The sequence below is a fragment of the Alosa alosa genome, chromosome 2 (assembly GCF_017589495.1).
Source record: "Alosa alosa isolate M-15738 ecotype Scorff River chromosome 2, AALO_Geno_1.1, whole genome shotgun sequence".
NCBI classification, from domain to species: domain Eukaryota; kingdom Metazoa; phylum Chordata; class Actinopteri; order Clupeiformes; family Clupeidae; genus Alosa; species Alosa alosa.
Genome location: NC_063190.1, coordinates 36,243,778 through 36,259,495, shown reverse-complemented (window position 1 = coordinate 36,259,495; position 15,718 = coordinate 36,243,778). Strand labels below are relative to the sequence as shown.

The following is a 15,718-nucleotide window of genomic DNA, read 5'->3' as shown; positions in this document are numbered from 1 at the left end:
CCCTGTACCCTGTCTGACATTAATCTAATAATGGAGCGGCCTGAGTGCGGGACTATTGACGGATCAACTCTGACTTCAATTGAACCCCATGCAGAGACACAGGCGCGCGCAGGACCACTTTGGGGGTGCCTCTCTTTCGTTGCTCTCTCTCTCTCTCAGCAGGATTTGTCACCGCTGAAGTTAAATTATAGCCTAGGTGCTTCAACATCAACCGCTATCGACAGGAAAGGAAAACAAACATTTAGCGATCAGGAACCGTCAGGAATTTTGCAAATACAGAAGCATGACCGCCTAGGCTATAACATAGAGAACATGGATGACTTCTCTATTTGACGCTCGAAGTGGACGGAACAGACAGCTAGACACGGAGCGACGTTAGGCCTACTTTCACTTTCTGTGCGTATTCATTACGTGAAAGATAATTAGTAGCAAAACAGCGATCAAATATTACATGGCAGTGCGTTTTGTTTTCAAATGTTTTCATGCATGTCTATGGCATGCGACTAGCTTGAGAGCAATGAGAGCAACGTGTTGGAGACTCATGGTGTAAATGACTTTTCATTGGCAACAATACCAACCAGCAATATAAAATATTAAGAAGAGCTCTTTTATGAGTTTAATTGAAACAAAATTATACTGGCTTTTATTTGTCCAAATATGAGGCCCGGCTATAAATAGAATCCCGGCCATAATTTGAGCATTTAAGTATGCACGTGTGTGTCAGGCATAGCACAAGCACTAATCTCTGACTGAAAGTGCACAGGACTTGTGCATTTGAGAGCGCTCTCTCGAGGCTGTAGGGTGTAGGGTTCATGTCAGTTATTAACATTTAAAAACATGTTCAATTATATATTTTTTCATATATAAGTCGCACCTGACTATAAGTCGCAGGACCAGCCAAACTATGAAAAAAAGTGCGACTTATAGTCCGGAAAATAAGGTAAATCAAATGTGCAAATGAAACTCCAGGGCTGCTCAGGCCAATAGTGACTTTGTCACCCTCTAAAGCAGTGTTTCTTTGAGAAACACTGCTCTAAAGGGTTAATGCTGTGACCCAGGTGTGAGGTGGGCTTAAGGTGAAGGGCACAAGAGACGGGGATACATCGCTGAAATGATGCGCAGGCACATGCACATGTACGCACGCACGCAGGCAGGCACATGCACATGCACGCACGCAGGCACATGCACATGCACATGCACGCACGCACGCACACACGCAGGCAGGCACGCAGGCAGGCACATGCACATGCACACACACACGTACACACACACGTACGCAAAACCTCGAGCAAGCATGTTTTTACCCAGGCACACACACAGAGAGCGCATGTAGTCTAGTCTACATAGAAACTCACTCAACTTAGACATACATAAACCCTCTCCAATGCCTGTACACACACACTTTCTTTCTCTCTCTCTCTACTCTCTCTCTTTCTCTCTCTCTCTCTCTCTCTCTATTCATCTCTCTTTTCTCTCTCTCCACACACACACACACACACAACACCTTGAGGCTGTTGGCTTTTGATTGTTCTGAAGGCACTGCAGGAATTCATCACTATAAATCTGTGTTTCGCTAAAGGTCACGGGCAAGACATAGCAACGCCGCTATGTACCAGCACAGAGCAGCTAAGCACCCACACCCAAACCATGTACACACACACGCACACACACGCACAAACCATGTACACGCAGGTGTGCACACACGCACACACACACACACACGCACACGTACACACACACACACACAAACCATGTACACGCAGGTGTACACACACATGCACGCACACACATACACACACAAACACAAACACAAGCAAGCACACACCTGCACGCACACACATACACACCACATAGTATCACATACAGTCTTTTAAGTATTACCTTCAGACACACTCATTCATCAAAACTGGTGAAAAAAATTTTGTGTGGTTTTTGTTTTGTGTTAAGTCGGTTTTTATTGACTATAGAGGAGATTTTGCAAGAGACGTTGAGCACTTGTTCAACCAGTTGGTGGCCAGAATGTGTGTGTGTGTGTGTGCCAGAATCTACTGTAGTCTGTAGTAGACTAACAACGTGTGTGTGTGTGTGGGCCAGAATCTACTGTAGTCTGTAGTAGACTAAAAACGTGTGTGTGTGTGTGTGTGTGTGTGTGTGGACCAGAATCTGAATACTGTAGTCTGTAGACTAACAAGCAGCCTGCAGGAGCGGGGCATGTTTCAGGTTACGCTTTATGGGACAGCAGTGGCCTAGGCTTAGCTCAGATTTGAACACACACATACACACACGCACACACACACACACACACACACACACACACACACACACACACACACACACATTCACACACATTCAACTTCTCCCTCTTTCACACACACACGCACACACACACACACACACACACACACACACACACACACACACGTACACACACACACACACACACACACACACACACACACACACACACACACATATATTCAACTTCTCTCTTTCACACACACACACACACACACACACACACACACTCACACACACACACACACACACATAGTGCTGATAGCTTGGACTGTAAAGCCACAGGACCGGAAGAGGTTATGGGGGCAGAAGCCCCTCCCCCACCCCACACACACACACACGCACTGACATGCCATAACCTTCATGTTGCACACAACGCCAGGGGCGCCACAGGAAGATTAGCGGAAATTTAGCAGTTAAACAAACCGAAAAAAGACAGACTGAGAGAATGAGGAAAGGAGGGAGGGGTGAGAGAGAGAGAGAGGGAGGAAGGGAGAGGAGGAGAGAGAGGAGAGAGAGGTAGGGAGGGAGAGGGGGAGGGAGGGGGAGAGAGAGAGAGAAGGAGAGAGAGAGAGAGAGAGAGAGAGAGAGGGAGGAAGGGAGAGGAGGAGAAGAGGAGAGAGAGAGAGGAGGAGAGAGAGAGGGAGGAGGGGAGGGAGGGAGGGAGAGAGAGGGCCAAGGGAGGAGGGAGGGTATAGGGCCAAATGAAGTCATGTTCTGTATAATCCAGGAAAGACATGTCTGGGTCTGTCCAGGAGGGAGAGAGACAGTTTCAGAGGTGGGGAGAGTAAAGATCAGTAGAGAGAGGGAGCGAGGGAGCGAGGGAGGGAGCGAGGGAGCGAGGGAAAGACAGTTTCAGGAGGGGGGGGGGAGGGGGGAGCGGGAGGGATAAAGAGGGAGGGAGAGGGAGGGAGCCAGGGGGGAGCCGAGGGGGGAGGGAGGGAGGGGAAAAGACTTGAGGGAGAGGGGGAGGAGAGATGCATGAAGACCCATAGGAAAAAAAGACAGGAGAGAGAGAGAGAGAGAGAGAGGAGAGAGAGAGATGCAGAGAGAGAGAGATGAGGAGAGAGAGAGAGAGAGAGAGAGAGAGAGAGAGAGAGAGACACACACACGAGAACCTCAGGGGCCCTTTAATCCCTCTCTGAAAGAAACGTTCCAAACGGCGCACACACACACACCTCGCTCTTTCTAACTGGGCCACTGTCCTCTGTGCTGCCCTCCCTTGGAAATGAACTCAGGCTAATGAGGGCCTGCCAGCAGTCCACTTTATCACAGAGATCAGGGAAAACACACACACACAGGCACACAGGCACAGGCACATTTGCACACACATAGACAGACTATGCATAAACAAACACACACAACCATGCCCTTTCATATGCAGACACATGCACTAACACACACACATGCACTAACTCACACACACACACACAAACTAATAAAATCAATCCCAGCTACATGTGCCAACGTATGCCATGCCAAAGCTATGCCACTGCTCTAATGTATGCCATGCCCAAGCTATGCCACTGCTCTAATGTATGCCATGCCCAATCTATGCCACCGCTCTAATGTATGCCATGCCCAAGCTATGCCACCGCTCTAACGTATGCCATGCCCAAGCTATGCCACCGCTCTAACGTATACGCCCCATCTTATGCCACCGCTGTAACGCATGCCATGCCCGCTATGCCACTGCTCTTAACGCATGCCCAATCTCAGTGTGTGCTGCCCTGGTCACACCATAGCACTTTCACTTTTGCTCAGGCGGCCGTCAAACAGTCTTGATCTTATAGCTTGTTCAAATGTGTTCTACTGTTGTTTAATATACCCAAACGTAATGGTGTCCCTGGCCAGAGTGTATACTTTATCTTTCCATATTTGAATGTTGTGTGTTACACATGAGGGTTGAAGCTGGTAGCCATGAAAGTGTGTGTTACATATGAGGTTGAAGTTGGTATTAGCGAGTGTGTGTGTGGAGCCGCCGCTAGCCCCTTCTATTCACTCACTGAAACATCAACAACTGAAACTGCTTGACACTGTTAGCTAGCTTCAAATCACAATACCAATACACACACGCACACACACGTACGCATAAAACCTCGAGAACAAGCATGTTTTTACCCAGGCACACACACAGAGGCATGTAGTCTAGTCTACATGAAACTCCTCAACTTAGACATACATATTCCCCTCTCAATGCCTGTACACACACACTTTCTTTATATCTTTCTCTCTCTCTCTCTCTATTGTTCTCTCTTTTCTCTCACACCCACACACACACACACACACAACACCTTGGGCTGTTGGCTTTTTGATTGTTCTGAAGGCACTGCAGGTTCATCTGCCTATAGATCTCTGTGTTCGGGCTAAAGGTCGCGGACAAGACATGGCGGCCATTCATGTACCAGCACAGAGCAGCTAAGACCCACGCCCAAACCATGTGCACACTGCCTCACACTGCGCACAAACCGTGTACTTGCGCGGGTTACACGCGCTTCACACACACACACGCGCAGCATTAATGCAGCGTTAATAATATACACAGACCATGTACACGTAGGGTGTACACACACATCTGCACGCACACATACACACACAAACACAAACACAAGCAAGCACACACCTTGCGACACACATACACACCACATAGTGTCACATGCGGTCTTTGAGTGTTATTTAGACACGCTCGTTCATCAAGACTGGTGAAAAAAATTTTGTGTGGTTTTTTTTGTTTTTTTTGTAAGTTAAGTGGTTTTTATTGACTATAGAGGAGATTTTGCAAGAGCGTTGAGCACTTGTTCCAACCAGTTAATGGTAGAATGTGTGTGTGTGTGTCTGAATCAAACTGTAGTCTGTAGTAAGACTAACAACGTGTGTGTGTGTGGGCCATCTACATAGTCTGTAGTAGACTAAAACGTGTGTGTGTGTGTGTGTGTAATGGACCAGAATCTGAATACTGTAGTCTGTAGACTAACAAAGCAGCCTGCAGGGAGCGGGGCATGTTTCAGGTTACGCTTTATGGGACAGCAGTGGCCTAGGCTTAGCTCAGATTTGAACACACACACATACACGCACACACACACACACACACACACACACACACACACACACACACACACATGCACACACACATTCACATTCACTACACATTCAACTTCTCCCTTTCACACACGCACACGCACACACACACACACACACACACACACACATATGTATTCAACTTCTCTTCTCACACACACATGTACACACACACACACACACACACACACACACACACACACACACACACACATATTAACTTCTCTTCACACACACACGTGCCACACACACACACACACACACACACACACACACACACACACATAGTGCTGATAGCTTGGACTATTAAAACCACAGGACCAGAAGGGGTTATGGGGACAGAGAGCCCCCCCCCCCCCCACACACACATGCACTGACATGCCACAACAGCCTATGTTGCACACAACGCCAGGGCGCCAGGGGAAGGGTGAAGGCGGAGTTAGGCAGTTAAAACAAGCCAGAAAAGACAGACTGAGAATGAGGAAAGGAGGGAGGTGAGAGGGAGAGAGAGGAGGGAGGAAGGGAAGGAGGAGAGGAGGAGAGGAGTAGGGAGGAGAGAGGGGAGGGAGGGGAGAGAGAGAGAAGGAAGGAGAGAGAGAGAGAGAGAGAGAGGGAGGAAGGAGGAGGAGAAGAGGAGAGAGAGAGAGGGAGGGAGAGAGAGAGAGAGGGAGGGAGGGGAGGGAGGAGAGAGAGGGAGGGAGGAGGAGGAGCATGGCCAAAATGAAGTCATGTTCTGTATAATCCAGGAAAGACATGTCTGGGTCTGAAGAAATCTGGTGTGGGGAGGGGGGGTGTAAAGATCAGTAGAAAAGAGAGGGAGGGAGAGAGAGAGATAGAGAGAGGGGAGGGAGGGAGGGCAAGGCAGTGTGGGGAGGGAGGGGTATAAAGATCTGGTAGAGAGATGTGATGAGATGGAGGAGGGAGGGGGAGGAGGGAAAAGAGATCACATGAGAGACCATGAATCAGAAAGATTTGGAGAGAGAGAGAGAGAGAGAGAGAGAGAGAGAGAGAGAGAGAGAGAGAGAGAGAGAGAGAGAGAGAGAGAGGAGAGAGAGAGAGAGAGAGAGAGAGCTGACCACACACACCCCCCTCAGGGGCCTTGAAATCCCTCTCTGGAAAGAGCAGTTCAAGCGCCACACACACACACCTCGCCTTCTAACTGGACCACTGTCCTCCTGTGCTGCCCTCCCTTGAAATGAATCAGACTAATGAGGGCCTGTAAGCAGTCCACTTTATCAGAGATCAGGAAAAACACACACACCCTGGTAGCACAAGGCTGTTGCACACACATAGACAGACTATGCATAAAACAAACACACACAACCATGCCCTTTCATATGCGGACACATTGCGCTAACACACACACATGCACTAACTCGCCACACACACACACAAACTAATAAAATCAATCCCCAGCTACATATTGGCGGTGTGCTATGCCAAGCTTGTTTCACTGTTTCAATGCCATGCCATGCCCAAGCTATGCCACTGCTCTAATGTATGCCGCCCATCCATACCGGCTGTAATGTATGCCATGCCCAAGCTATGCCACGGCTCTAACGATGCCATGCCCAGGCTATGCCACCGTCTAGCGTGTGCCATGCCTGATCGTGCCACCGCCTCTAGCATGCCATGCCCAATCTGTGCCGCGGGCTGTAATGGCGTGTGCCATGCCCAAGCTATGCCACCGCTCTAACGTATGCCATGCCCAATCTCAGTGTGCTGCCCTGGTCACACCATAGGCTACACTTTCTCACTTGCTCAGGCGGCTGTCAAACAGTCTTGATCTTATAGCTTGTTCAAATGTAAGCTCTACTGTTGTTTAATATACCCAAACGTGTAATGGTGTCCCTGGCCAGAGTGTATACTTTATCTTTCCATATTTGAATGTTGTGTGTTGCTCACATGTGAGGGTTGAAGCTGGTAGCCATGAGTGTGTGTGTTGCTGACATATGAGGGTTGAAGCTGGTAGCCATGAGTGTGTGTGTGGAGTCACAAGCAGTAGCCCCTTCTTATTCACTGGAACATCAACAACTGAAACTGCTTGACACTGTTAGCTAGTCAGAATCACACACACACACACACACACACACACACGCACCACACACACACTCAATTTTCCTCCTCACCCCCCAGTCCACACACAGCCACTACTCCATAGCCCCTTACAAAGGCATTCACCTACATTCCTTATTCACACAGTCCACACACACACACACACACACACACACACACACACACACGGAGGAGGAGGAGGAGCTGATGACAGATACACACAGCACTGTTTCATAATATCACCCCTCAGTCTGTCTGTGCACCTCTGCAACCCTCATATCTATCTAGCACAAGGGCAGGCTGATCTAGTCCAAACAGCGCAGTTACGACATCTGGCCTCGTAGCTCAGCAACGGGCGGCCGGAACACTGTGCTCCCCAGAGTTCTAAATGCAGGAGGCGCTCCAGTGGGTTTGATCAGGTAAGCCGGCCGGCCGGCCGGTGGGGCCAGATTACAGCTGGGCTTGTATTGGGAGAACCAGGGAGCAGCCTCGACCCTGCCCTCGTTTGGTGATCTGTTCTGGCGAGCAGCGTCTAGCCAAAACATGACCCTTAAAGGCACTCTGATTACAGTGAGCTAAGAAGGCATTTCATATGCGGCTGTTTTGCCTCTTCGGTCTGACAAACCCACAGCGCTGCAGTAGGAGATCTCATTGACTGATACTGTAAAGGAGGTTGTTAAAAGCGCTGGAAAATGCTGAAAAACGCTGAAAATCCAACCTGTTCTGATACGGTAAAGGAGGATGTGAAAAACGCTGGAAAATGCAGAAAAACGCTGAAAATCCAACCTGTTCTGGAACTTTTGTGACAAAAAGACAAAATAATAAATATGGACTCAGGGTGCAAAGGCCACTAGACACTCTAGTTTGACCTTTTGAACTGCTTAGGGTTGGTTTATACACTGACCACCTAGGGCGACTCACATGACCTTTAGTTTTACCATCTATAACTGCTTAGGGAAGGGGGGGGGGGGGGGAGGGGGGGGGGGGAGAGAGGTAGGGAGAAAGAGAGAGGGGGAGAGAGGGAATACACACACACACACACAAAGGTGGAAGGAGAGGGAATACACACACACACACAAGAGGAGTAAGCAGCTGAGACAGAGTGAAAAGAGTAACAAACTCAAGAGTGATTGACAGCTGCTGCTGCTGCTGCCGGTTTCATAGGAACAGCAACAATCTGTGCTGGTGTACTCGTCAGGTGATATTTGAAAATCAGGAGTGGTGCACTTTTTACACACCCACAAGCCACCCACAAGCCACACACATACACACACACACAGCCACCACTTGACACATTGCAGTGACACTCAAATTATCCTGATGATGTCACGTCTTACAGCTTTACAGTAATTCTCAGTCACACACACACACACACACAAACTAACACAAGGTGCTGTGACAAGGCGGAATGACTAAGCAGTGAGCTAATGTTAGATGATCTTCTAAAGTGATTTGTATAGTCTTCTGTTGAACTTCTGATTGCAGTGTCTGTGTCCGTGTCTGTGTTTCCAGATAACTCCTTAAAATACTTTTGTGGCAAACTTGAATTAACCAACATGCACGTACACACACACACACACACACACACACCCTTACACTTGTACACACATGCACACAAACCCCCACACACCTACGCACTTCCACACACACACACACACACACAGCAGGGATGAACAGGCTCTACCTGTCTCCTCTCCACACAAAACCTGTTCCTGCTTAAAACTCTTTACCGTCAATCTCCATTTCCAACCTCACACACACACACACACACACGACAGCCGACACACGCCAAGCCTGCCACACGCCAAGAACATACACGCCATGCGATGAACATACACATGCACACACACACACACACACACACACACACACACACGCACGCATGAACATACACGCACACACACACACACTCTCTCATTCATTCACTCAAACAATAACACATGCTCTCTCAAACATATATACTAACATTAGGCAAGTCAGTTTAACACCAACATGGTGCAATACGAATACTTTATTGTCATAATTCTCAAGTGCAGCCCCTCTAAAATATACTCTGCTTTTACTGCTTTGTGTGTGTGTGTGTGGGGGTGTTAATCAGCTTTTCAGATCTGGCACTTGGACTTCAAAGTCCTGCCAGCTGAAATGTGAACGAGTGTGTGTGTGTGAGGCAGGGTTGTTGTGTGGATTTGAGTGGCACTTACAGCAGTGAAGGTCAGTGCTGTGTGTGTGTGAGAGAGAGATTCACTCTGCATTGCTCTCACACACTCACTGCAGTGCTCTTTAGCGTATCACATCGCATAGATACATACACACACTTAACCACACAAACATTCACACACACACACACACACACACACACAGTGTAGAATGTCCAACCAGTCTGTGGTGTGCAGAGGAATCTGGATAGTGTGCAGCGTAGCTTCTGCCAGAGACTAAGATGATTCAGCTCTAATGGAGAAAGAAAAAATAAAATCTAATGAATCAAAAAAAAATTAAAATCTAATCAAGAAAAAAAGAATGAAGAATGTGACCGCAGGCCCATCCTGTGTAATACGGACCGCGGGCCCATCCTGTGTAATACGGACCGCGGGGCCCATCCTGTGTAATACGGACCGCGGGCCCAGTCTTTGTGTCCCCATGCGTTCTTCATGGCCAACTCGCCGTGTTCTTGTTTGGTTTGTGCACTAGGCCGCAGTGAGTCAGTCAGTTTTGAGCATTCAGTGGGTGATCTGGCACCAGGCCTGCGCACACGCACGCACGCATACACACACGCACACATACACGCACGCACACACACACACACACACACACACATGCGCGCGCTGAGTAAGACAGTCCGAGTCATTAATGTGTGTGTGTTATAGCCTCTGTCAGAGAGCAGGCTGGTGAGTTGGTGGAGGAGAGGACAAGGCATACAGTACACCTCCCATCAGGCCTGAGGGAGAGGACAAGGCATACAGTACACCTCCCATCAGGCCTGAGGGAGGGAGTGTGTCAATGCACCCAGTCAGTCATTCATTCATTCAATCATTCATTCACTCAATTATTCATTCATTCATTCATTCATTCATTCAATTATTCAATCATTCATTCACTCGCTCACTCAATCACTCATTTATTTATTTATTTATTTATTTATTTATTTATTTATTTATTTATTCCTCATTCAGTTTCCGTTATTTGATCCCCATTGTTCCCAGTACAAATGAGGTCATACACTCAATTATTCATTCATTCATTCATTCATTCATTCATTCATTCAATTATTCAATCATTCATTCACTCAATTATTCATTCATTCATTCATTCAATTATTCAATCATTCATTCACTCAATTATTCATTCATTCATTCATTCAATTATTCAATCATTCATTCACTCAATTATTCATTCATTCATTCAATTATTCAATCATTCATTCACTCAATTATTCATTCATTCATTCATTCATTCATTCACTCAAACAATAACACATGCTCTCTCAAACATATATACTAACATTAGGCAAGTCAGTTTAGCAAATTGCAACAGAAGCTCTGTTGTCTATTCATATGCGTGTGTGTGGTAATAGATATGCGTGTGTATTAATCGTTAATTATTCATTCATTCATTCCATTCATTCATTCAATTCATTAATCATTCATTCACTCTCACACTCAATCACTCACTCACTCACTCATTTATTTATTTATCATTTTATTTATTTATTTATTTATTCACTCATTCAGTTTCACGTTGTGCTGATCCCCATTGTTCCAGTACAATGAGTCTGCAGCAAAGGTTGTGCAACAGATGTCGAAGCTCTCATAATTCATTCCTGTGTACTGTGTGTGTACGCACGGTGTGTGTGTAATGCAATGCAGTGTGTGTGTGTGTGTGTGTGTGTGTGTGTGTGTGTGTGTGTGTGTGTGTGCGTGTGTGTGTGTACGCCGTGTGTGTGTGTGACACGTGTGTGTGTGTAATGTGACAGATTATGCCACTCCTATCTGTACACAAAGCCTTGATCCTTGACCCTCGACTGTCTACGGGCATCCCCATTGTTAAGCTCCTCCATCGGTCAGTCGGAGTGATTGGATTGGCTGAGTGATTTGATTGGCTGCGCCGTGCCAGGGTGCGTAGACTGGCGTGGCGTGTATAGAGGTGGCGTTAGTGCCCAGTGGGTTCATGGGTTAAGCGGTGCCATGATGGTGCAGACAGTGGCCTCACTGTCCACTGGAGAGAAATGGAGAGGGTCCAGGAGGGGGGAGTCAGGGAGGGGGGGGGGGAGAGAAATGGAGAGAGGGTCAGGGAGGGGGGGGGAGAGAGAGGAGAAGAAAAGAAAGAGTTACAACAAACTCTCTCTCTGTCTATCCTCTCTCTCTCACTCCTTCTGTCCCTCCTTCTCTCTCTCTCTGTCTATCCTCTCTCTCTCACTCCTTCTGTCCCTCCTTCTCTCTCTCTCTGTCTATCCTCTCTCTCTCACTCTTTCTGTCTCTCTGTCTTTCTCCTCCCTTCCTCCCTCCCTCCCTCTCCCTCTCTCCCTCCCTCCATCTCTCTGTTGGCCAGTGGCTCCAGTGAGGCCTGGGTGTTGTGTTGTTCTGTGGGTTGGCTGGTTGATTTGTGTGCTGCTGGGTTACTGAGCTGAGCTGTCACCGCTCCACCATGTTGCTTTTCTTCCTTCTCTGTCTATTTGTCATGAAGTCCTCTCATCCTGCCAGTGTTGTAGTTAGTACACACACACACACACACACACACACACACACACACACACACACTGTGCTCTTTACAAAGTCCTGTTCAATCTACTTCAGTGGAGGAAGAGAGTTAGAAGAAGGGAGATATGCAGGTATTATAAAGAGGGAAAGGGACAGATTGAAAGAGGTAAAGAGGCTGTGTGTGTGTGTGTGTGTGTGTGTGCGTGCGTGCGTGCGTGCGTGCGTGCGTGCGTGCGTGCGTGCGTGAGTGAGAGTAGAGTGGGAGGTATGGCAAGAGAGGGAAAACATTCAGCCTGCAAGACGAAGGCAGGAAACTGGTTTAGAGAGAGAGGCAGATATGGAATGGAATGGCAGAATTAGAGTAAATGCCTAAAAAGAAACATAGTTCCAGTGGTTAGAATCCTCAGCAGCACATAGTGATGAGAATCCTCAGCAGCACTCTAGCGGGCCTGCTCTGTTCGGTGTGGTTGCGGCCTCTCTCTTCCTCTCTGCTTCTCTGTAGGTCTTACTTTTATTTGTTTGGAGTTTCCACAATACAGCATCTGTGGACCTCCTGATCCAGCAATAATGATGAGAAGAAATGATCAAATGCATTTCAATGCCGTATTATAATGTTAATGATAATAATAATAATAATAATAACAATAATAATAATAATTCTCCCTCCTCTGCCCTAGTCCCATGGGGTCTCTAAGAGCAGCTCCAACTCGTCGCGGAACAGGAAGTCCATGTCGAGCGCGGTGGACGACGACCTGCCCCAGGTGGGGAACTACCGGCTCATCAAGACCATCGGCAAGGGCAACTTTGCCAAGGTCAAACTGGCCCGACACACACTCACAGGGAAGGAGGTGAGAATGCCCAAATATATGGGGCCATGGGATCTGTGTCTGTGTCTGTGTCTGTGTGTGTGTTATGTTTGGAGTGTGTGTGTGTCTGCGTGTGTGTGTGTTATGTTTTGTGTGTGTGTGTGTGTGTGTGTGTGTGTGTGTGTGTGTGTGTGTGCATGCATCTGGGGGAATGATAGCCGAGTGTGTATGTGAGTGTTTGTGTTATAACACAGTCACCCGAGACTTCAAGGGACTACAGAAGGTCTTTAAAAATGTGTTTGATTCCTGATTCCTGAGGGGATGATTTGGGAATGAGAGGGATGATTTGGGAATGAGGAACAAGGCCCTCAGATCTGTAATGAGCAGCACCACCATTAGCTGCCAGTAATCTCACCTTTTAAAAAATGTCCACTTTCATCCCTGACCTAGTTACCTCCTAGGGCTCTAAAGTGTGTGTGTGTGTGTGTGCGCGCACGCCTCTGAAATCTCTCTGTGTTGGATGACTGCAGTGAAAGCACTGCAAACAGAGACAATTACTTTCCCTAAAACCTTTTTTCTCGCTCTCTCTCTCTTTCTCTCTCTCTTTCTCTCTCTCTCTCTGTCCTCCTTCCTCTAGACATACCCATCATCCCCTCTCTCTCTCTTTCTCTCATATTCCTCTTTTTCTATCTCTCCCACATTCTCTCTCAGCATTCTCTCCTTTTCTTTGCATTTCTGTTTTTCTGTCTTTCACATTATCTAGCTCTCCCTGCTCTCTCTCTCTCTCCCTCCCTGCTCTCTCTCTCCCTGCTCTCTCTCTCTCTCTCCCTGCTCTCTCTCTCTCTCCTGCTCTCTCTCTCTCTCTCTCTCTCTCCATGTGTTCTCTCTCTCTCTCTCTCTCTCAGATTGCATAGGTTGATTGTAGCAGACAGTTGTGTGTGATTGCCTAGGTCTCTCTCTGTACATGTGTGTGTGTGACAGTTTATTATTATTATTATTATTTTTTCAGTGTGTTTGCCCAGCACACAGTTATGTTCAAACTTGGATTTCTCGTGTGTTTGCTTTTTGACCTTCACTTCTCAGCACTTTTCCCTTGTTTGCAATGTGTGTGTGTGTGTGTGTACACCTGATGAGTGCTTGGTGTGTGTGTGTGTGTGTGTGTGTGTGTGTGTGTGTGTGTGTGTGTGGCAAAGAGAGAAAAAACAGAACAGATAAGTATGTTGTCAGGACAGTGTGTGTGTGTACGTGTACTGTCCAGTTCAGTGGCCTCACTCGAGCCTCTCTCTCCATCTCCTCACAGGTGGCTGTGAAGATCATAGATAAGACCCAGCTAAACTCTTCTAGCCTACAAAAGGTAAAAAACACACACACAACATGAACACTTGAAAGGCTGAACTCTCACACACACACACACACACACACACACACACACACACACATACACATGACATGAACACCTGAAAGGTTCAACTCTGCTAGTTTGTAAAAGGTTCACATATGGACACTCATAAGGGTTTACAGTATCAATGGGGTCTCTGTCTTTGTTTCCTCTCTCTCTCTCTCTCTCTCTCTCTCTCTCTCTCTCTCTCTCTCTCTCTCTCTCTCTTCCTTTCTTTCTCTCTTTCTTTACTCTTATCTTTGCAATCTCTCTCCCAAGTTGTGTGAGGAAGTGGATCCCTTTGTTTAGCTTCCTAAAACGCCTTTAGCTCTGTAAGCCCCCCAAAACGCCTTTAGCACTGTAAGCCCCCAAAAACCTTTTAGCACTGGGAGTCCAGCCCCCATTCCTGCTTCTGTCCAGACAAGGCAGGCCCTTAGTGACCGGCCGAGAGAGCGATGGGGTCATAATTACAGGAAATTAGTCTGAACTATTTCCTATGTCTGACACACACATAAACAACAACACACACACAGATACTCATTGACCTCTGTTGTCTGTTGTCACTCCAGCCTGTCCACACACACACACACACACACACACACACACACACATACACATACACACAAACACACACAAACACACACATGCACTCACACACTATCCTGAGCCATCTGTATGCCCATACATTACACACTCGCACACTTGGGCACACACACATCAACAAGCTTCAGCTGCTTTCATACCTATGTGTAAGTCCGGATGTTCTGCGGATGTCAGGCGGCAGGCGTATATCCTGACAACAACTGGCCATTTGAAACCTTTTCTCCCTCCTAGCATTTCCGACGGACGTTATGTAAATGAGCTAGTGTCTGAACGAAGGGAAAAACATGCGGAGATTCTGTTCATGTGCGTGTTCAACCACGTTCGACCTGTTCAACCCCACGGAGATTCTGTTCATGCGTGTCGTTGTCCTCGCTATGAGGCCCTGTAGTGACCTCAGTGTTTCCCATACATTGACTTATTTAATATCAACATTGACCACCACACAATGATTTTCCAGGTTGTACTAAATTGTGCTTAAAGCTGGTTAGCATCATAACCACGCTGTGCTAATTTGTTAAAAACTGTTGCATTCAAGTTAATTCTGCAAACCTACCACCACAAATAAAATTCAGTTCTGTGGGAAACACTGGACCTGTTTGGCTTCATATCTATCCATCTGTCTGTCACTTCCTGTCTGTCTCTGTGTTTGTTTGCATTTGTCACTTCCTGTTTGGTTGTTTGTTTGTTTGTTTGTTTGTTTTTCTGTTTGACGCATGTGTTTCTGTCCAATCCACAGCTATTCCGAGAAGTGCGGATCATGAAGCAGCTGAATCATCCCAACATCGGTGAGTTGAGATCTCCGCGTCGTG

General features: G+C 47.2%; 1 protein-coding gene across 1 annotated transcript in view; it reads left to right on the top strand.

Annotated features, from left to right (window-relative positions):
• mark2a (MAP/microtubule affinity-regulating kinase 2a) overlaps positions 1–15,718 on the top strand; it is a 64,482-nt gene that overhangs the window by 12,138 nt on the left and 36,626 nt on the right. The window contains 3 exon segments of the mRNA XM_048230047.1: positions 12,800–12,970; positions 14,229–14,282; positions 15,646–15,698. Of these exon segments, the coding sequence (XP_048086004.1) occupies positions 12,800–12,970; positions 14,229–14,282; positions 15,646–15,698 (278 nt within the window).